This window comes from Pectinophora gossypiella, chromosome 23 (genome assembly GCF_024362695.1).
Source record: "Pectinophora gossypiella chromosome 23, ilPecGoss1.1, whole genome shotgun sequence".
In the NCBI taxonomy this organism is placed as follows: domain Eukaryota; kingdom Metazoa; phylum Arthropoda; class Insecta; order Lepidoptera; family Gelechiidae; genus Pectinophora; species Pectinophora gossypiella.
Window position 1 is genome coordinate 10,176,937 of NC_065426.1, and position 23,205 is coordinate 10,200,141.

Below are 23,205 nucleotides of genomic sequence, written 5' to 3' on the forward strand. Positions count from 1 at the left end.
GCTGTATGAAGCTTCTATAGTATTTGACGCCGTTGGTCCCGGTTACTACTTACTGATGTTAGTAAGTAGTCGTTACATGTGCCATGTCAGGGGCCTTTGGCGGCTCAATAGTAACCCTGACATGGTTGATGAGGTTGGTAATCCACCTCACAACCCACAGGATAGAAGAAGAAGAATAGTATTTAAAGTCGCGGGTAACAACTAGTAATAAGAATGATTCTTACGACAAACTCGCAATATTAATCGAACCGTAACATTCAACAGAAGTATTTTACTCCTGAATCACTTTGTATGTGCAAATCACACTTTTGATGTTAACCTTTGAACAGTAAAAGGAGTTACGGAATTGTATGTGTAAAGCTTCTTTGTATTGACAGGGAATTTCTGTGTTTGAAAGAATTGTTCCGTTTGAAGTGTTTCATTTACTTTCGTTGCAGACATACAAGTAGTTACCTTCTATTGCGTCATAGAATAAGGAAAAATACCACGTATAGACTGGCAACTCTCCGCTCCTCACCAGCGGCAGAGTTAGGTTTACCTCAACCCGGTGTTACTTGAGTCTTCAATCATACGGATGTTAGTTACGGGGTGTGAAATAGATTTTGATTGTCAAATTGTGAATATCCCAATGGGTAATCAGAGGTACTTCCATCGAAAGATAGTTTAAGTGCCCACACATCATTGAGCTTTCTGTTAGACCAACGATAGGTAGTGAGCCGTCTCGCCGTCTATAATAGTCGAGCCAACTGAGTTGGTAAAAACTGCACTTAATATAAATTAATAATTTATTGGTGCAAGTCCAGTACCGGGGTTCGACGCAGTGCTCCCCATTTGAGAAACAAGCCTGACTACCACAGCATAGAATAAGGAATAATACTACGCCACAGCACCACACTGACTTATAAAGTGAAATGAACTTTTCTGAACCACCAATTTGTTCACAGGAGCACGGTGGCTGGTCGCAGTGGAGCGAGTGGTCTCTTTGCTCCAGGACCTGTGACGGTGGAGTGTCCAGGCAGCTGCGGACCTGCGCTAACCCTGCCGGTTGCAGAGGAGAACCCGTGCGGTATAAGATCTGCAATATGCAGGTAAGGGCACGACATTAACTCAACGGCTCATCACCTCCCTAGCGACTTCCGTGGTTCAGTGTTTATGCTCATGATCCGGAGGTCTCGGGTTCGACTCCCGGTGAGGACAAATCACAAAAATCACCTTGTGACCCCTTGTTTGGTTAGGACATCACATGCTGACCACCTGATTGTCCAAAAGTAAGATGATCAGTGATTCGGAAGGCACGTTAAGCCGTTGGTCCCGGTTATTACTTACTGGTGTGCGTACGTAGTCGTTACATGAGTCATGTCACGAACCTTTGGCACCGGGTTTGATGAGGTTGATGTAGCTACCTGCGAAAGTATACTATTGTGTTTATAATAATTTAAATAATACATAAATAGTGACAAGGAACAAACTGGTGTTTGCACTTGGAAGTAGGAACCCTCGACCTCTCACCATCTACTACACTCTACAGTCCACAGAACAAGATCCGAATAGTTGGTAATCCACCTCACAACCCTCAGGATAGAAGAAGAAGAAGGCATGTCCGGATATATCTGACTTCTCAGCAAAGTGTAAAAGTATTTTTTTTGACGCGACTTATTCTAGATGTGCCGCAGATGGCATTAACTACTTGGCCGGACAAATGGGAAGCGCTGAAGGCTCTCACCCGGTACAACGTTTAAGACAACAGGCCTGAGGGTGCCCAGTTAGGTGCGAACTTCGGCTCAGGGCGTCGTCTGAGAGGAAAAATATTTGAAAGAATTAATCGACCCTAGTGGGTCGATAGCGATAAGCGCTGATTGCAGGAAATCATCGATCACGCCGGCGGGGTTGGTATCGGGGTCCTGAAGTGTTTGGTGTCGCGAGCTGATTAGCCGCCTCTATGGCTAGAGTAATCGGGTCGTCGGGATCGTATATTACGTCCCTCGGACGCCGATACTTTTCAGAACCATCTCTAAGCGGGATGTATTCGGAAGCCGCAACTACCAGGGGAAAGTGTAAAAGTCAAATGAACACTTGTCAGACAGTAGCGAGCAAGTTGTACATTAATTTGAGAATGTAAACTCGAGATGTCTTCTTTGGATAATTAAATTTTGCTAGAGTTCACGAACTTGCGAGAACGACTCTCGGGAAGATACTTTACATACAATATACATATAATATAATACACATAATATCATATATACATATAATATCTATGTTTATCTTGTATTGCTCGGTGTGGTGGTGTCAGGTGTCAAAAAAAAAGTCAAAAATGTTTTTTTTCATCAGAAATACGTATAAAAAGAAAGAAGGCATATGTTTGAGGTAGGGTACAATATAAATTTTACAAGATGAACAGAGGTTCCCAAACTAAACGGAGCCTGTATGTTGGAAACTGTGGGAAATGGGATACAAGTCTTTTAAGATTGATGGCTTGTTAACATAACCTCAAAACAAAACTAATAATAATGTCTGTCCTAGGGTTTCCCGTGCATTTATTTTCAGACTAATATGTTTAAGAACACACATAGACTCATTTTAGATATTTTTTATGAATAGACGCTGTAATTTGGACTTAAATAAAAACTTGTATGGGCGCTCGCCATTGTTCTTTGCCAACAATAATAATAAACACAGGAAACTTTTAAGGAAGAGGTTACATCTAAGTATTGGAGTGTAAATATGTAAGTTGAGTGCGTTAGTGAGTGTGTGTGAGAGTGAGTGTACGTGAGTGGGTATGTGTGTGTGTATGGGTACTTGGTTCACCTTACGATGGGTGTACCTCTGACTACCCCAATAGGGATATAGTCAAAATGCGTTGTTACCGTCGCTCTCTGTCACTTCAAAATTCAAAAATTCAAAAATATTTATTTTTCAAAATTGGCTTACAAAGTTAGCGCTTTTTGAACGTCAAACATAATTAAATTACATATTATGTAACTAGCTGTAAAACTACTACCACATCGGAATCTGTAACGCTGAGGGAAAGACGTGGCCAGAAAACCTCCCAGCACAGGGCCCTAGTCCTACTGTTTCATGTTTTCCTTTCTTTTCTTTTAATCCAGTTTGTATTACATAATTTATAGACTTAAATACAATGGTATTCCAATTACAGTCGGTGGACTTTTCTTGCACAATTACAGTTCTTACAGGGCTAATATGAGCAACGTGAAAAAAATTTATCACAGTCATTTTTCGATATAATTATGTCGTTTTGTCGATTGTTGCTAATATGTGAACCCAAATAAGTCGTGTCATTCTGTCAAAGTACGAACAAAACGCCACACATATTAGGGAAAAAAACAAACTTACCGATTTCGACAAAATTTATTGAATCGATCTATGTAAATATACCTACCTGTAGAACCCGAACCCTGTGTACCTGTGTGTGTGTGTGTGTGTGTGTGTGTGTGTGTGTGTGTGAGTGTGTACCTGTCTGTGTGTTTGTAGTACCTGTGTTCTGTACTATCTTCTAGCTATACTTTAGATAAAAGCACCTATGTTACTGGCATAAAAGTATTTAATAATTTGCCAAATTGTATTAAATCACTGGATGGCCCTCAATTTAAAATAAATCTAAAGGAATAGCTAGTGGATAAATGTTTTTACGGCGTGCATGAATCATCATCACCAGCCCATTAACGTCCCCACTGCTGGGGCACGGGCCTTCACGGGCATGGATAGGGAGATCGGGCCTTAAACCACCACGCGGGCCCAGTGCTGATTGGTGGTTATTAACGACTGCTTGCATGAGTACTTCGGCGTAATGTAGTGAATTTGTAGGAGTTTATTGTTAAGTTTAAATTACCTACTGATTAGATCGGATATGTCAGTCACTTGAGAGCACACGAACGATGCTCTTATTAGTCGCTGTGGCCGAATACGGTCAGGAAGGAAGGAAGGACCTACTGAATCTATTGTACCTCCTAATATTGTACGTCCGTAAAGGGCAAACTGTTGATATCAGAATCAGAATCATTTATTCAACGTAATTATCATGGATAAACTTGTTGAAGGTCAATGTAACATTTTTGAATTTACGTCATTTCGCAAGGTGTTATGGCTGAGGAGAAGAAATGACAAGAAACTGCAACAGCAACACATCTTTTAAATCAATGAGGGTACATTACAAGTTATTTAATAACTAGAGGAACACATTCAATACCAGACATTTTTATCATTTAGGTAATCATTAATCTTATAATAGGCTTTTTTACATAAAGTAAGCTTCACGTGAGCTTTAAATTTGTTCTCTGACAAATTTAAAATATTATCTGGTATTTTATTGTAAAAACGTATACATAACCCCAAAAAAGATGAATTTCATTTACTTAATCTAGAATTTTGAACAACAATTTTATTTTTATTCCTTGTATTGTAAGTATGCCTTTCACACTTTCTCGGAAGGAGAGATACATTTTTACGCACATACATAATGTTTTCATAAATATATTGACTTGCGACCGTCAGTATATTTATTTCTTATATCTTCTAAAATGTAACACCCATTGTACACAGTTATAATTTTATCACGTTGCGCATTTGACCCCTGCAGGTCTGCGTACAATGTATAACGAACGGCCAAGTCGAAGTTTCTTGAGGTGCAAACTTGCCTTTCAGCGCCTACTGAAATGCCCTATGATTAATAGTTCTACTATGACTCCGACATGAGTCGATTTTGACTGCTGTCACAACGTGGTGTAACGCGTTGGTCAAGTTATACAGGATGTAACGGAACGGGGGTATCAAGCCAAAAGGGGATAAAACTATACCTTATGTAGATCTTCTCTGCAAAATTTCATTTTTTCATCAACAGCCTATATACATATGTCCCACTGCTGGGCACAGGCCCTCCCCTCAATCAACCAGAGGAGATATGGACCATACTCCACCACGCTGCACCACTACGGGTTAGTGGAGGTGTTTTAAGGGTTATTAGCCGGGATCAACGGCTTAACGTGCCCTCCGAAGCACAGAATCATCTCATATTTTCAGACAAAGCCTGTAAAGTCCTTAACAAACAAAGGACTAACTCACAAAGTGATTTCGACAATGTCCCCATCGGGAATCGAACCTAACGCTCTAACCACTAGACCACGGAGGCTGGTAAACAATCAATTAGTTGATGATGATGATGATGAGATGTTCTTTTGTCAGACAATCACAAATAAAAAATCAATTTCTGCAAAGATCATAAAGTTTTTAACATTTCAAAACAATTATTAGTATGAGGATACTCATACAATTTTCCGCCAGTACCAACAATACGGTGTAACAGAAGTCAACTCTACGCAACTTCTTGGCAGTTCCCAACTAGTTTTATTGAGAATCACATTGTTATAACTATAACATTCCCTCCACGGTAGTTTGTCTTCACCCCTCCCCCCTTTCTGACAACTTTCAAACATTCCCCCTTAGGCGTTATCCACATCGATTGGAGTATGCAACGTCAAAACGGATTACCTATCATATAATAAGGCATATAATAACGGCCTCCGTGGTCCAGTGACTGAGCGTTAGGCTCACGATTCGGCGTGACCTCCGGTTCGAATCCCGGTGCGGACATATCACAAAAAATACTTTGTGGTCCCTAGTTTAGACATTACAGGCTAATCACCTGATTGTCCGAAAGTAAAGGCACGTTAAGCCGTTTTGTCGGAAGGCACGTTAAGCCGTTAGTCCCGGTTACTACTTACTGATGTCAGTAAATAGTCGTTACATGAGTCATGTCAGGGACCTTTGGCGGCTCAATAGTAACCCTGACACCTGGGGCCTGTTTCATAAAACTTACAATTGTAAATTACAACGACAATTTGGTGTTCATTACGTAGCTAATATGAAACTGCAGAATATTCGTGATCGCCCACTCCGCAATGTACATCAAATTGTCATTGTAATTTACAATTGTAAGTTTTATTAAACAGGCCCCTGGGGTGATGTTAAAAAGGCCACATCGAAGCAATTCACCTATAAAAGTTATATTGCTATTTGACATTTGTTTGCATTGCGCATTATTTGGCGCAATAGCACATAAGCCGTTAAATTTCAACTGCTTAACTGTTACGGTTCAATAGATACAGCCTTTGAAAATTAAGACGAACGGACGGACAGACAGCGTGTCTACGCTGTTTACTGTACGTAGATACGGAAAAATAAGTTTCGTTAATTTTCACTGCTAAGTTCGATTCAGTTTGCTCAAGACCGGCTTGGTGTGAAAAACGCCTAACACTTGACAAGTTATACACGAATAGATGCCGATGTTCACAAGTTATACGAAGTTGGCAAGTTAAGTTCTTTTACGGTTTCCATCCGTCTCTTACGTCGCCGAGAAGCAGTTTCAACTTACGACTTTATATGGAAATTTTTATAAAACTGAATAATTTAAACCGGAATTTTTCAATTTTATTGTGATTTATTTGATTTCTTTTATGGTGATAAGTTGGATATGTTTTGACAATTTTCATTCCTTAATCGTCATCATTGGAACCAGTTTTACCCGATTCCACGAAAAAAAACGATTTCCAAAATACCAAGAACCGTTCTTGTTTCGTTTTTACGTGGTTCACTGGCTTGCGTTTCAAGCGAGGAGCGCCGCGCCGTTTCAAACCCCGGTACCGGACTTACACCAATAAGTTATTAATTTGAAACACATAATAATAGTCTGTCAACAACTAACTAAACAAGCGGCTATGAACGAGGGTAGACAGATATGTTTGCCCGTAGAAAAATATGCATCTACCTACTCCACTCCAATCCCATCAGTCATCCCGTGATCATGGCACTTGCAACAGTGTCGAAATATAGGGAGTCTCATATTCCTGCTTTAAACACGGTAAGAACCCGTTATTATGTGTTTTAATTATGATAATAACCGCGTAAACTTAAAACAATGGATAAGTTATTAATTTTTTCTACTCTTCTACTTTAATCTGGCATTTAAATAACCAAAAAGTCTAATATAAGTACATACATAATTAAACTCTTTGAAAAAGTGTACGCTCTATGCCCTATAAAAGCATTGTTTACAAAGTGTAACTGTACTATAATGTCGCCAAAAAAGCATTGTTGTTGTTTGTTTTTTTTTTGACCTGGAAACTGGCACCTTTACTTTGTTTGGTGCCATAGATATACTATAAAAAAAAAAGTATACATTTGCCGCCATTTTCCCGCGCGTTGGAAAATAAATTGGAAAATTTTTGTTTCATTTAAAATTACGTCGTTGTAGAAAAAGTATTGTATGCAACGTTGTATAACTAGGTCAAAAAATGCTCGTGGCGTCTCTTATTGCGATGTTCGCCAAGGCTCACATCGCAACTCACGCCACTCGCATTTTTTGACCCTTCTTATACAACTGTTGCATAAAATACTATATCGTAAGTGTAGTTTTTCACGAACACAATTGGCTCGACCATTATAGACCAAGATACGGCTCACCATCTACATAAGTTGTACATCGTTATACGTTGGTCTAACAGAAAACTCGGTGATGCGTAGGTGGGAATACTACAGTCGCGAGCTTATGTTATCTTATGTATTCGCGTCAAACAACTGAAGTTGCGTCAATAAATATTCAGTTTGCACATACAATATGTTTGGTATGCTAAACATAGAACCCTTCACGGCTCTGATTGCACAAAGAGAGTGCTTGGTACTTCCCACGTACAAAATGGTGACATTTACATAAATCTTTCGTATGATTTTCATTCAAACAAACAGACCTTTAGCATTTCTTTGAAAAGATTTTACGGCTATATACAGGGTGTTAGTGACATCGTAACGAAAACTTTGAGGGATGATTCAGACCATGATTCTGAGTTAATCTCGAGTGGACTTTTCCGTCGTAAAAGTATGGAACTGAAAATAATAAATAAAAACACAAAAATTTTCATGAATTTTCCGACAGGGAATTCCACTTGATATCAACTCAAAATCATGGTCTGAATCATCCCCCTCAGTATTCGTTACGGTGTCACTAATACCCATACCTACTTGTATGGCTTCTGTATCGTACTTGCACGGGGTGTTAGTGACATCGTAACGAATATTGAGAGGGATGATTCAGCTCATTATTCTGAGTTAATTTCAAGTGGAATTTTCTTTCTCAAAAGTATAGAATTAAAAATTATTTAAAAGAACTAAAAAGAAAACATGAAGTTTGCGACGGAAAATTCCACTTGATATCAACTCAGAATCTGTATAAGTACCTACAATTCTTCAATATTCTTTACGTCTCTTGGCAATTACAAAAACAAATGCCTATCTCCTAAACCGGCGAGGATGCATGAACTTTCTGATGACAGTGGAAGAGGAATGTTGCGTCAGAATCGTAGTAAATAGAATGTCATGGTCTTTGTCTATCCCAACGGGTATTAGGCGTGATTTTATGTGTAATTTCCATGACCATCAATCATAAAATTTGTCCTATCAATAGTAACATAGGCAGCGATATATTACTTTGAACTACGCTTGTCGACATTACATCATCACCCTAGCATTATCCGTTAGTTATCCGTTAGAAGTTTTTCACAGGGTCCGCTTACCTAACTTGAGAATTTGACAGGTCCGGTTTTTTACAGAAGCGACACTTGTCGACATAACATTCCTAATAAGCCCATAACAGTATTTCCAATTGGATTAGTCAGAATACATCCAGTTTACATAAAAAGCAAAATTTTGCAATTAGTCTCATAGTATTTAAAAGTTTGTATACATATTTCTAGTTAACTAAAAAATCTAACTCTTGAAACTAACGTGCCCGAGAAATACGTTGCGGAGGTATGTAACCTAACCAGTATTGGGCTGGTATTCCCTTCGCGGGTTGGATCGTCAGACAAGCGGTCATCATCACTAATTTAGGAGCCACGCTCTTGTCGGTGTAGCATTCTCCATTCTTGTCTATCAAAGGCCAATTCCTTCACTTCCTTATAAGACACGACGTTCGCCTTCTCGTTAATCTGTTCCATGTAAGCTCTTCTTGGTTTTCTCCTTCCTCTCTTTCCTTGTAGTTTTCCTTCTATGATGCGCAAGCGAACAGACAAGCGGTAGCTTCTGTAAAAAAACCGGACCTGTCAAATTTTCAGGTTAGGTTAGGTTAGGTTAGGGTAAACGGGCCCCGTAAAGACCGGAATAACGCTAGGGAAATGATTTTTACTATTCTAATTCATACGCGCTTATTGTTACTAACAATAAAGGGTGTTAGTGACATAGTAACGAAAACTTTGACGGATGATTCAGACCATGATTCTGAATTGATATCAAGTGTAAAAAAAACCGGACCTGTCAAATTTGCAGGTTAGGTAAGCGGACCCTGTAAAAACGGGATATTACTAGGGAGACGAGAAGTACCCTACTCGCGCTTCACCTGTGAAAAAAACTCAAATAAAATGAAACTGATTTTATAAAAATACCTCATATTGGATTTATTCTTTTTATAGATAATTGGCAATGATTGATTGGCACATCCATTCTAATTTACGTCATGTTTGGGAAAAAAAGACGAAATAAAAAAACATACAATCAGATTTAAAAGCATCCGAAGTAATAACGAGCGCAAATAACATTTCTTTCGCTGGCTGTACCCGCCGAGTGGTAAAAGGGTGTATCTCAAAAACGTATAAAAACCGCGTTTGTCAAAGTGGTGTAAGGTTTGAAATGGAAATTTTGAGGATTGGCTGAGCGTTAACATTGTCGTTACTTTTCATTTATGGTGCTTTTAAAGATGGAACAAATATCGATGGTAGTTTTACGGGTTATGAATGACATTTATCGTATCATTGTTTACGTGTTACGCCACTTGCAGTGGTAAAGATTCTTTTTTTAACCAAAAGGTTGATATTAGTAGTGTGATAGTGGATTTTTATGTGACTTTCTTTTGAATTATCACCAGATTGTCCGAAAGTAAGATGATCCGTGCTTCGAAAGGCACGTTAAGCCATTGGTCTCGGTTACTACTTACTGATGTAAGTAAGTAGTCGTTACATGAGCCATATCAGGGGCCTTTGGCGGCTCAATAGTAACCCTGACAGCAGGGTTGGTGAAGTCGGTACTCCACCTCACAACCCACGCGATACCAGAAGAGACTTGTTCAAGAGTTTTTTTTTTAGATAAGTAGAAATATGTAGGTATACTAACTTTTAAATACTATGAGACTAATCGCAACATATAGCTTTTTTGTAAACGAATTTTCTTAATTTTTTAGTAGTTTCTTCATAACCATCTTAGGACTTCATATCAACGTTACGGATTACGTACGTGAGTTTATGTATATGTTTCAGTATAAATTAGTATAAGTAGTTCATTCTTTTTTTTTAAATGTAACATTTTTCTTTCTCTGATGGCTTAATTTAATATAATGGAACCGATTTCAATATTAAAACCCGTATCAATAAAGCCATTGGTACATCTAAACAACGTAACTCCAACGTTTACAAAAAAATATTCGTCTCAAAAATAAAAATATTTGACTTACCTCAGTTTTCTTCCGTCCTACCCACACCATTTCAAGTCGGCGATTAAACTCATAAGTGGATCGGACGATATTCTCCTGAATGCGGATGCAAATAACTTTTGTTCGAATCTGATTTCCCGTGAAGAATGGCCTGAGCTTCCGGAGCGTCGGGAGCGGATATTGTGGCGGGCATTAGCCCCGATTCCTGCAGACGCCTCCTAATTTTATTTTAAGTTATACCCGTCATTATCTTATCCGCCGAAAAGGAAAGGGACGGATGATTGAGAGTTGTCAATTTTAAAATGGATGAATAATCCGAACGAATCAAATAGTTATCTCGCTGGCATGCAAACCGTTGAAAGTGTGCTGTCAACTTCTGTCGGGCTATCTGCCAACATGAGAGGAAGGGGAAGACCAAGAAGAGCTTACATGGAACAGATTAAAGAAAAAGGTTAACGTCGTGTCTTATAAGGAAGTCAAGGAATTGGCCTTTGATAGACTGGAATGGAAAATGCTACACCGACAAGAGCGTGGGTCTTAAGTTGATGATGATTTATATTGGAAGATATATAAAATTTTTAGAGGATTCTCCGACGAGCTCTGACCTGGTGTGCGCGTGGAAAACGTAAAAGGGGGCGGCCCAAATAGACCTGGCGACGTTCGGTTGACCGACAGTTAAAAACTCTCGGCATATCATGGGAGCAAGCTACAGATGCTGCAAAAGATCGAAGATCGCGAGGAGTGGATATCTGTTATTCGAGACCTACATCCCAACAGGAGATAAAAGGATTAGGAGAAGAAGAATCCAAAATCAAAAATGAAAAAATGAAATGAATGAGTTTTTCTAGGTAAGCTCGTTCCAACGTCGATCTCCTCTTCTCCTCGTGGAAGAACGAAGTCAAGAGCAAACACATCGAAATTAAAAAAAAAACACAAACGCTACCGCTCATGCCCATAGACTCTCCACTATAAACGCGTGGTTTGAAAACAAATATTCTCCAATGGCGTTTTCTATAGAATGCCTTTTTAAATTTCCTCTCTGCATTAGTATATTCTTTGAGTCCAAGAAGCCCTGATAAGAAGCTGGAAATATTCAAGAGTCTTTACAAAAACGAGGGTTGTATTTACTTGGTTTTAACTTTACGCGGTTATTATCATAATTAAAACACATAATAACAGTTTCTCACCGCATTTAAAGCAGGGATATGAGACTCCTGATATTTCGACACTGTTGCAAGTGCCATGATCACGGGATGACTGATGAGTTTGGAGTGGAGTAGGTAGATCCATAATTTTCTACTGGCAAACATATCTGTCTACCCTATTTCATATCCCTGCTTTAAACGCGGTAAGAACCCGTTATTATGTGTTTTTATTGTATTTACTTATTCAGACTTTAGTCGGGAAAGAAAAGTTTCGTCACGTGGTTGTCTTTTCTCTTCTTCTAATCATTATATCCTCCTTTGGGATGTAGAGCTCAAGAGCCGTGGTAGCCCAGTTGGTAGAACGCTTGACTCTCAATTTGAGGTCGCAGGTTCGAATAAAGCAATGATCTATCTTAAGTAGAACTTTTTCGATTTGTTTAATGTTTTTTTTTTTCACAGCCGTGCCGGGCCAACTCAACTCTGCTAGAAGAGGACGTATGGCGCGAGCAACAGTGCGCCGCCCACGACTCTACTCCCTATGGGGGTGAGCTGTTCCACTGGAGAGCCCATAGGGACGATGACGAGCCCTGTGCTCTCACTTGTCGGGGCACCCCTCAGCATGTGGGGCAGAGGCCTGAGCCGGTGAGTCAACTCACAATCACATGAATAATAATTGGTTCTTGCACTAGGTTCAAGATACCTTATAAAATTCAAATTACTAAATCGATGGAGAATCGATGGCCGCTGGGGCGGAAAGGTTCTCGAATGACGACCACGTGTCGGACGACGCTCAGTGGGTAGGCCCGCTACAAGGTGGACCGACGATCTGGTGACGGTCGCGGGAAGCCGCTTGATGCGGGCAGCGCAGGAGCGATTGTCGTGGAGATCCTTAGGGGAGGCTCATGCTCAGCAGTGGGCGTCGTACGGCTAATAATGATGATGATGATAATTACTACATAACGACAGATCTAAAACTAATGAAAAACATTTTCTTTTTTATAAGTAAGTAACAAGTTTGACAAGTTGGAAACTAGACCGTTGTTCATCGTATACTCCTACTGTACCTGACAGAGGGCAGCAGTAAGAGGACAGGAGTCCTAGTACGGCTTCGACCATCCCACTCCCGTTAGGCAGAGTACTGCGGGGCGGAAGGCAAGAGGAAAACCACTGCCCTATTTTTCCCTAAAAAAGTAGCATGGAGAATGCTACATTGACAAGAGGGTGGCTCTTAAATTAGTGATGATGATTCTCCGATAAGCTAATACTGCATTCCAGTATACATCAAATTCTTTCACCCAAACGGCCTCTGCGGACAAGTGGTTAAACGTGAGCGTTGGGTACACTTTCCGGAAGCCCCGGGTTCGAATTCCGGTGAGGAGACATCACAAAATTATCTACGTGGCCCCTGGTTTGGTTATGACATTATTGGCTGATCAGCTAATTGTCCGAAAGTAAAATAATCCATTGATGTAAGTACATTAGCATTAGGGAAAATTGGTTAATAAGAGATTTGGTTGGTTTTCTTTCAGACTGCATCATTAGATGACGAGGATCGCGTGGTGGTGGCAGTGTTGGCTGCTCGTGTGTCTGACGGCACCAGGTGTCGCCCAGGGAGCCTGGACATGTGCATCGATGGACGCTGCCAGGTCAGTACATAATATGCATATGTCGTGGCCAGATCGTAGAATTGATCATTTCATGACCCATTCAGCGCTTATCGCTATCGATCCACTAGGGTCGATTAAATTTTTCAAATATTTTTCCTCTCAGACGACGCCCTGAGCCGAGGTTCGCGCCCAACTGGGCACCCTCAGGCCTGTTGTCTTAAACGTTGTACCGGGTGAGAGCCTTCAGCGCTCCCCATTTGTCCGGCCAAGTAGTTAATGCCATCTGCGGCAAATCTACAATAAGTCAAAAAAAAAGATCATTTCATGATGTGTTCGACCATTTCATGAAATGGACATATTTCATGACCACTTCCTGCACACTGCTCCGCTGCACTGCAGTCGGGGCCCCACTGCATAGGGTGCTAACATAACATAAGCTAATTACTATATCCCAATAGGCTACTTGACAACCTAGTCAAATGAGATACTTTTTATGAAATGTCAAATCCACAATTTTCTTTGGAGTGTGTATGGAAATACTGTCCTGTGACGTTATCAATATAAGCGGTCACACTTCGTACTCATTGTTACTTCATTAGTGAATAGAATTCGAAAATAAGTCGAAAAATAAAACGAGTTTGTTTTATGATCATCTTAGACTGGCTTATATTTGTAAATTAACATTTTAAAATTTGTCTTTGACCCAGTCATGTACCCAATTGGAGTCAGAGGTACATCTATCGCAAGATGAACTAAGTACCCACACCTCACCGAGCTTTCTGTTAGACCAACTGTGCTAGTAAAAACTGCAATTTAGGTAAATAAGTCATTGGTGTAAGTCCAGTACCGGGGTTCAAATCTGCACCCCCCGTTTGAGAAGCAAGCCGTTGAAGTACAGGACCACAGTAACTATTAAATCATAATAATTACCGACTTCAAAAAAGGAGGAGGTTCTCAATTCGACCGTATATTTTTTTTTTTTTTTTTTTTTTTTTTTTTATGTTTGTTCGGGCATATCTTCGTCGTATATGAACCGATTTTGATAATTCTTTTTTTGTTTGAAAGGAGATATACCCAAGGGGGTCCCATGTCAAGGAAGTCAGGATCTGATGATGGAAGACCAGAGAAATCGAGGGGAATTTTCAAAAATCGTAGGAGCGACTAGTGCGTTTGTAAAGTCATATTGATCGGATCGATCTTTAGGCTTCGGGAAAACTTCCCGACCTTCGAAAACTGGTCAGCATCAGGGAGATACCCTATGGCCTGGCAAAACTATACAACCTGGAGCAATTTTTCTTTCACGAAACGTATTTAAATCTTGATCAAATTCAATCGCCGGTGCAAAAAAACAAAATGGCGGAAAAAAAAGATGGCCGCCATACAAAATTTTGTCGATTTTGGAAGAAGCCCGTTTGGGTAAAAATAATGTATGGGGCGCTTACTCAAAACGTCATGTAGAGTACGGAAATACTTTCTGGTCACCAAAAACTGCTCCGCATCAGAGAGATACTCTACGGCCTGGCAAAACTATCGCACGTGAACCAATATTTCTTTCAGAGCACTTATTTAAATCTTGGTCAAATTCCATAGCGCGTAAAAAAAAAAAACAAAATGGCGGAAAAACAAGATGGCCGCCATACACAATTTTGTTTTTTCAGAAAATGTCTCGGGATATAAAATATATATCGGGGTTGTGATCGGATCGTCATGTTAAGTATGGAAATACTTCCCGATTTTCGAAAACTGCTCCGCATCAGGGTGACACCCTACGGCCTGGCGAAACTATCACACCTGAACCAATTTTTCTTTCACGAAACCTATTTAAATCTTGGTCGAATTTAATGGCCGGTGAAAAAAATACAAAATGGCGAAAAAACAAGATGGCCGCCATACAAAATTTTGTTTTTCCAGAAAATGTCTTGGGGGTAAAAATGATGTATAAGGGTGTGATCGGAACGTCATCTTTGAAAACTGCTCCCAATCAGGGAGACATCCTACGGTCTGGCAAACCTATTGCACCTGGATTTTGTTTGTTTCCACGACACCCATTTAAATCTTGGTCAAATTCTGTCGCCGGTGAAAAAAAACAAAATGGCGGAAAAACAAAATGGCCGCCATACGAAGAGGGACAGTTTCGAATAAACAGGACACGCGAGCTGCTTTAGCAGCGAGCGAACCACGCGAAATCTACTGTATCTATATGTATGCGTGAGTGTGTATGATAGCAGCTTCCACTGACAACCACATGTGTGTATGTACACATACACATGTGTGTGTGTGTGTGTGTGCGTGTATCTGTGTGTGTGCGTGTGTACGTGCGCGTGTGCTCGTGTGCGTTAGCGCGTGTGTGAGTGTGTGTGTGTAAACATGTTCATCAATAATAATTGTGATCACTACTAATAATATATTATATTATTATATATGAATATAAATCAGAAAATCTGTCTGTCTGCATCCTTGCTCGGTCTAACCATCACTTAAAATCGTAAAATAAAATAAAATTTTTAACAAAAAAAAAAACCGACTTCAAACGCAAAACTAAAAAGCAATAAATAAATTTACTTCGCACAAAGTAATTAGTACGTATTTTCAATTAGTTAATTAATTTATAATTCTGAAGTCGGTGCCAAGTAAATGCTACAACAACCCTACTACAATATCAAATTACTATGTACACACAATATTGTTTAATACCTATATCAAAGCAATTACAAAACAATGTCAAACAAAAAATTACAAAACAATCAGTATTGAAAAATATATGAATCGGTACTTCGTTGTAGCATTTCCTTGGCACCGGCTTCAGAATTATAAATTAATTAACTAATTGAAAATACGTACTAATTACTTTGTGCGAAGTAAATTTATTTATTGCTTTTTAGTTTTGCGTTTGAAGTCGGTTTTTTTTTTGTTAAAAATTTTATTTTTAATCGTAATTAAATAATTGAAATAAAAATGTAAGTAGTAAGTAAAGCTCCGAACAACACACACAGCAACAGCTTCCATGGTCTAGTGGTTAGAGCGTTAGGCTCACGATCTGGAGGTCCGGGTTCGATTCCCGACGGGGACATTGTCGAAATCACTTTGTGAGACTGTCCTTTGTTTGGTAAGGACTTTTCAGGCTTGAATCACCTCATTGTCCGAAAAAGTAAGATGATTCCGTGCTTCGGAGGGCAGGTTAAGCCGTTGGTCCTGGCTATTAGCCGTAAAAACACCTCCACCAACCCGCATTAAAGCAGCGTGGTGGAGTATGCTCCATACCCCCTCCGGTTGATTAAGGGGAGGCCTGTGCCCAGCAGTGGGACGTATATAGGCTGTTTATGTATGTTTATGTAAGTAAAGCTCGGTGAAGCATAGGATGTACCTCTGACTACCCCAATTGGGATACAATCGTGAGTTTATGTAATGTGTAAATAAAGAAGTAAAAATTCTTGAAGAGAGTACTAGAACGCTTTCTCGAAATAAGTATAACGTTTTAATAGGTATATTTACTTAGGTACGGTATAGGTACTTAGTCTAACTTTCTGCTTCAACCAACTAAGGATGAAGCAAAATTTGTAAAAGTCCAGCTTTTTACTAGACCCTTCTGAGTGCCAAAAATTCCCCGAACTCCGATATCGAGTTTTAGCACTTTTAGTGGAACTGTGTAAATATCCAGCTAAAAGGACCAAGATTTTGAGTCGACGTCGGGGTGAATTTTAGTCAAAATATTGCGATCCGGCTAAAATCTAGACTGTTCCTGGAATATAAAATGAGGATGTATTTCAAAAGCATATTTTGAGTTCTCGTGGAATATCCTGCTAAATAAAGTACCTATTTTAGTTTAACGGTTGTAATTTAGTAGTGCCAAGTTATTAACGAAATTTTGTAGGTATTTGTGGTTTTCGAAACCTCCTGACATATCTCTAAAAGATAGAACCGAAGGCTACATAATCAGATGTCACAGATATTATTATAACATATTAAGTATAAACTTAAATCCGTTACGGTCACGAGTTTATCTAGCATTATATTGACCAATTTACACCAATCGAAACATTCAAAATTTAAGTAAGTACTTTAAATTACAAAGACGAACCCTCACTTAAATAACATACAAGTCTCCGTAAAATCCACATTGTCACTGATATTGCTTACAGCAGATATTTGGCAGCCTCAGGAATTTGCTGAAAAATCCGGAACACGCTTGTAAAACTAAACAGGCTCTGCTGCCGACGCGCCATTATACGGATATAATCATGAGTACGAGAATGTTCTAACATTCTAGTGATGTTACCCGGTTTTACATACTAGGTTCCTCTTCGCAAGTATTATCCAGCCAAAATAAAGAGGTTGTCGAACATTTCTCTCGTTCAACGCTTACCGCGCGATTTCAAATGTACTCGTCCCCTCGTTCGTCGATTCATTCTTTCAAATATATTCCTGTCTAACGACATGCGACTCCCTGAACCGACCTGTCAAATGTTCAGAATAAATTAATACCGCGTAGAACTCGATACCGCTAAGGATATGCTAATCATCTTCATCAACTTAAAACAATTCCATCATTTCGATTTGGTTTTGGTTTCATACAAGACCATTAACGCGGCCCCAGGAGGGACAGAGTCATCTTGTTTGTCCGGCGCATCATTACCGCGGCGGTGGGCGCCTCTTACTTCAGTAGGCCAGAGCGCGATGGTGGCGGAGTTCGGATAAGGACCCAGACCTACGGGGTATAACGTAGAACCCTTGCCCGGGAATACGGGTGTAGGTCTCAACGGTTGCAGAAGCGGAAATGGGAGTCATCGGGGCAATGCAGGACGGAAGAGGCGAGTCACAGGAACCTGGAACCTGACAGAGGGCAGTACCTGTCAGTATTATTCAGAGGCGTACGACAGGAGTCCTAGTATGGCTTTGAAATATACTACTCTGGGCGCTATCCTATTCGCGTCAGACAGAGTACTGCGGGGCGGAAGGCAAGAGGGAAACTACTGGCCTATTTTTTCCTAAAAAATTGCCTGGAGAATGCTACACCGACAAGGGCGTAGCTCTTAAATTAATGGTAATGTATTGTCGTATATTACCTATATCAAAAATAATTTATTACACAAAAATACCTCCTAGTATAAGTAACAGCTACTCAACACCTAATAAACGAAAACATCACTATGTCTGCGGAAAATTCTTGAATATTTGATCAAAATTTTGGAGCCGCAGTGTAGTAAACATAGATGATTTATTGAATAGCTTTCAAAAAGAGGTATCAGAATGTTTAGAATGTTGTTAAAATGTTACTGTGGTTTGAGGTCTGATATAACAGCATAGACAATTCCATTCATTCGTTGTAGGTAAATATTACATAAGTATGTAGTCGTTACTGATACCGATCTCCCTATGTGGTCGACGATTATCTTCATTCAGCTTATCGCAGCCCAGGGTCGATTAATTCTTTCAAATATTATTCTCTGAGACGACGCCCTGAGCACAGATTTGCGCTCAACTGGACACCCTCAGGCTTATTGTCCTAAAAGTACCGAGTGAAAGCCTCCGGCGCTCCCCATTACCCCGCCCAAGTGGTAAATGCCATTTGCGACAAATCTATAGTCACATTAAAAACAAAAACATAGGCGTCCTCTCGAGAGAGTGTAGGGAACTTCTCAACTGTAGATTGATGAAGAAACCCAAATCCAGAGCAAAGTGTTAATTTTATTCAAAAATATCTTGTTACCAGAACAATACAAACCGCACGAGGTGAATATTCGACGCAGAGGTTCCCAATCATAGGTTATACGCGTTAGCGGATTGAGTATGGTCATAGAATAAAGAATAATACTACGTATAGAACGGCAACTCTCCGCTCCCAACTATAATAGTCCAGCCAACTGTGTTAGTGAAAACTGTACTTAAGATAAATTAGTAACTCATTGCTGCAAGTGCAATACCGGATAGCCAGTGTACCACAGTGACTCAACTTCACCCCGATACCGACCGCGGCGTGGTTGACGATTTGCCCTCAATCAGCGCCTATCGCTATCGACCAACTAGAGACGATTAATTCTTACAAATATTTTTCCTCTTAGACGACGCCCTGAGCCGGGGTTCGCGCCCAACTGGGCACCCTCAGGCCAGTTGTCTTAAACGTTGTACCGGGTGAGAACCTTCAGCGTTCCCCATTTATCCGACCAAGTAGTTAATGCCATCTGCGGCAAATCTACAATAAGTCACGTCAAAAAAAAGTGACTCAACTTCATACTTTTAGAGTACTTAGAGCTTAGAGATTTAGTTTTTATACTTTTATTTTAAAATTCTGAATATCTTTCGCTTCCTCCGCCTTACCCTTTAGAGATACAGGAGTGGTGCTCTAATCGCTTCAGCTTCTGACTCAGTGAAGTGCAGCCCATTATCTGGGTGCATATAATTTAGTGTAGCGTCGGCGGAATAAACATGTTTTTTCCGTGACAATGCGAACACAAAGAGAATAATTATCCAGTACGTTGTTTATAATTTATTAACTTGTTTATAGGTAACTGGTTTGTGTGTATGTGTGAAACATAATGGTGTTTTGTTTGTGTAGCTTCTCAACTGAACTGTGAGCATGGAATAAAGAAGAACACTACATATATAAATAAATAAATAAATAAATAGAACGGTAATTCCCCGCCCCGTATTCGTATTATTGACCAAATTAGGTATGTTCTTAGAAAATGTTAAGTAGGATCTGCTCTGAACCGGTGTGCGTGTACAAAACGATTGATGAATATGAAGGAAGCAAGAGAAGTGTGTCGGGATCGAAGCAAATGGAATTTCGCAGACTCTGTTTACCAAGTTGAGAAATAGGCGTGAGTTTATGTATGTATTGCTTCTTAATTACTACCTATATTATTTTTTGACTGTAAAGGAGTAACTTGCTAGACTTGTTTGTTATGAGCCCTTTAGTTAATGTCTGCTAGTTATTTTAAGAAATTTTAATGTTCATAAATAAATATCTAAATTTATATTTTTGTGAATAAATATCTTTAGGATTCAAATATTAAAATGGACGAGTAAAATTCAAGTAAGTACTTCGAACAAAGACTAAAACTTCTATAGGGCTTTCATAGCAGCCGTTCTATCGCAATATCTAATCATCTAAGAGCCTCTTACAAAAGTATGGCATAATTAATTATTGTCAGAACAATTTACTGAATTCAATTTATATGCCAACAAAAGGGTGCGCTCAAACACAGCACCTTTTCAATATAGTAAATCAAAATGCGGTTTGGAGACCATTTATAAAATCAGTTCTGAGATACAGAAAATAAACAAATGAGCGACACTGTCGGGAAAGATTGTGAGCATGGAGATAGGATTTATTTTTAACGCGGCTAATTTATTCTATCAAGACATGTTTGTCGCACCTCGATACCGACACCGCCGGCGTGGTTGACGATTTCCCTCAATCAGCACTTATCTCTATCGAGCCACTAAATAATTAAGGAAAAAAAATATTTTTCCACTCAGACGACGCCCTGAGCCGAGGTTCGCGCCCAACTGGGCACCCTCAGGCCTGTTGTCTTAAACGTTGTACCGGGTGAGAGCCTTCAGCGTTTCCTATTTGTCCGGCCAAGTAGTTAATGCCATCTGCGGCAAATCTACAATAAGTCACGTTTTAAAAAAAGTTGTCGCATGCACCCTAAACGGTGGGCGCGGATCGTCACGCAATGGGTGCCTCATGACGGATACAGGCGTCGTGGTAGACCTCGAATGAGATGGCGTGATGACTTGGTCGCTTGCCGGAGAAGAAAAGGATTGGAAAAATGGAAAGAGGAAGGGTAGACCTGCCCCGAGTAGTGGGATCTTGTTGGATCAATAAAACACATTTGATTTATTCAATCGTGTGGGTTGTCGAGTGGATTACCAACCTTATCAGTCAGTTAGTGTCAGGGTTATTATTGACCTGCCAAAGGCCGATAACATGGCTCATGTATTGTAACAACTTACTTACATCAGTGAGTATTACCGTGCCTTCTAAAACACGGAACATCTTAGTTTCGAAAAATCAGGTGATCAACCTGTAATGTGATTTATGTCTTAAGAAACTTAAAATCACAAAGTGATTTTTTGTGATATAATTTTATATTTTGTCACAAAAACGCTAGCGGTTCTTACCGTCAGTGTGTCCCACAAGAAATCTCTTTCAGTAAAATCCACGAATAGAAAGAGCGAGATTTGAAAAGGCGCCGTCAAAGCGAGAAGCAAATTAATGTTGCCAGATGATAATGCAGAATTGATTTGGACAGGAATGTTGCTATTTGCGAAAATGTACTGCAAATGGAAAACTGTCAGCGTATTTTTATATAGTCTATTTGCAAAAAATTGCTTGGGTTCTGTGAATGTTTTAGATTGTGGTTTAATGTATTGTTGACGAATGTTTTAACTTTATTTTTAAAGAAGATGACTGGCTATAGGAGATTACCTGTTGGCATCTTGAAATCAGCCATAGATATGAAAAAAGTTAAAGTTGATTCCTTGAAATGTCATCACTGGCTTGCAGGGATATTTGAATTTGGAAATCGAACGTCATCATCGCCGGAATTGTTTTGAACTGGCACGTAACTTTGCGGGGACAAGGAGATTTGGCGGCAGTCTGAAATAAAAGCAGTGAATACATTCTCTTTGGACTAAAGAGAGTAGTATAATTTACTTCGACTAAACTATGACGACTTACGACGACTAACCAGTATTATTTATTGCAATAATACTCAAATTAATACATTCTTCTCCTTCTTCACAAATTTAAATAAGATACTCAAATAAAAGGGGCAAATAAAAGCTAAATACACACACATAAACACACACACACGCACGCACAAGCATTTATGGATTTCATATTTTATTTTTAAAGAAATGTTTTACGTATTAGACTACGTTTAATTCAAGTTAATTAGTACTTTTCAACTTATTTTTCTATTTTATTATTTTCTCTTGACTTTCTGGAGGTGGAGGCCTGGAGGCCTAAAAGTCAGGGTATCCTAGTTTAGGCTCCAGCCTCTACAAATTTTACCATGTATTTTTGTAGAGGAAATAAAGATTTAACTTACTTACAAGATTATATTAAAATAAAGTAGAAAATTGCGGAACATCGTTACAAAACACAAGTCGTTATGAATCTGCGCAACTTGTACATTACGTTCGGAATTCAATTTATTGTTTCAATGATAGAATTTCAGACTTCTCGACACGGCGGCGGCGTGACGCATAAAACGGCTGAAACTTTGGCTGGGATCATGAAAGTCCTTTTCGAATACCTTTGTTACACCGTTGCGTAACGCCCTCCATGGTCCAGTGATTTGAGCGTTGGGCTCGTGATCCGGAGGTCCCGGCTTCAAAACCCGGTGGGACACATCACGAAAATCACATCCTGATCCCTAGTTTGGTTATAGGACATTACAGGATCACCTGATTGTCCGAAAGAAAGATGATCCGTGCTTCGGAAGGCACGTTAAGCCGTTGGTCCCGGTTACTACTTACTGATGTAAGTTAGTAGTCGTTACATGAGCCTTGTCAGGGGCCTTTGGCGGCTCAATAGTAACCCTGACACCAAGGTTGATGAGGTTAGTAATCTACTCAGAGTCTTAGTTTAAATTCGCCTAAGCAACCTGAGATCGTTATTGAATTTCGCACCGGTCTCTCCATATCGCACATCTAGTTCTTAAAAGTCATAAATGTCAAAAAATCTGAAATTGATTTAACTTAGTAATTAACGTAGATATGGCAGAACAAAAATCGTTAAAGCGCTCTACTGTAAAATTTAAAAAAAATACATTTATGACCCTAAAGAACTAGATGTGCGAATTATGTCCGGCCGGTTGGTGAAGCCGCTAAAACATCATTCAATCAATCAATCAATAATACTTTATTGCACAACGACACATACAAAGGACATAAACATACGCATAAAAACATAAACACAGTAGCATAATTGCGCAACAGTGTCATAGAACCTTAG

The 23,205-nt window shown here is 39.5% G+C and overlaps 1 protein-coding gene across 2 annotated transcripts in view; it reads left to right on the forward strand.

Moving 5' to 3' along the window:
* The first annotated feature begins 986 nt into the window (after positions 1–986).
* The window catches only part of LOC126377507 (protein madd-4), a 99,923-nt gene continuing 77,704 nt past the window's right edge, over positions 987–23,205 (forward strand). For both annotated transcript variants that reach the window (XM_050025254.1, XM_050025253.1), the window contains exons 1-3: positions 987–1,088; positions 12,091–12,273; positions 13,161–13,277. In XM_050025254.1, coding sequence (XP_049881211.1) covers positions 1,083–1,088; positions 12,091–12,273; positions 13,161–13,277 — 306 coding nt within the window. In that variant the 5' untranslated portion in view covers positions 987–1,082. The remainder of the gene's footprint in view (positions 1,089–12,090; positions 12,274–13,160; positions 13,278–23,205) is intronic.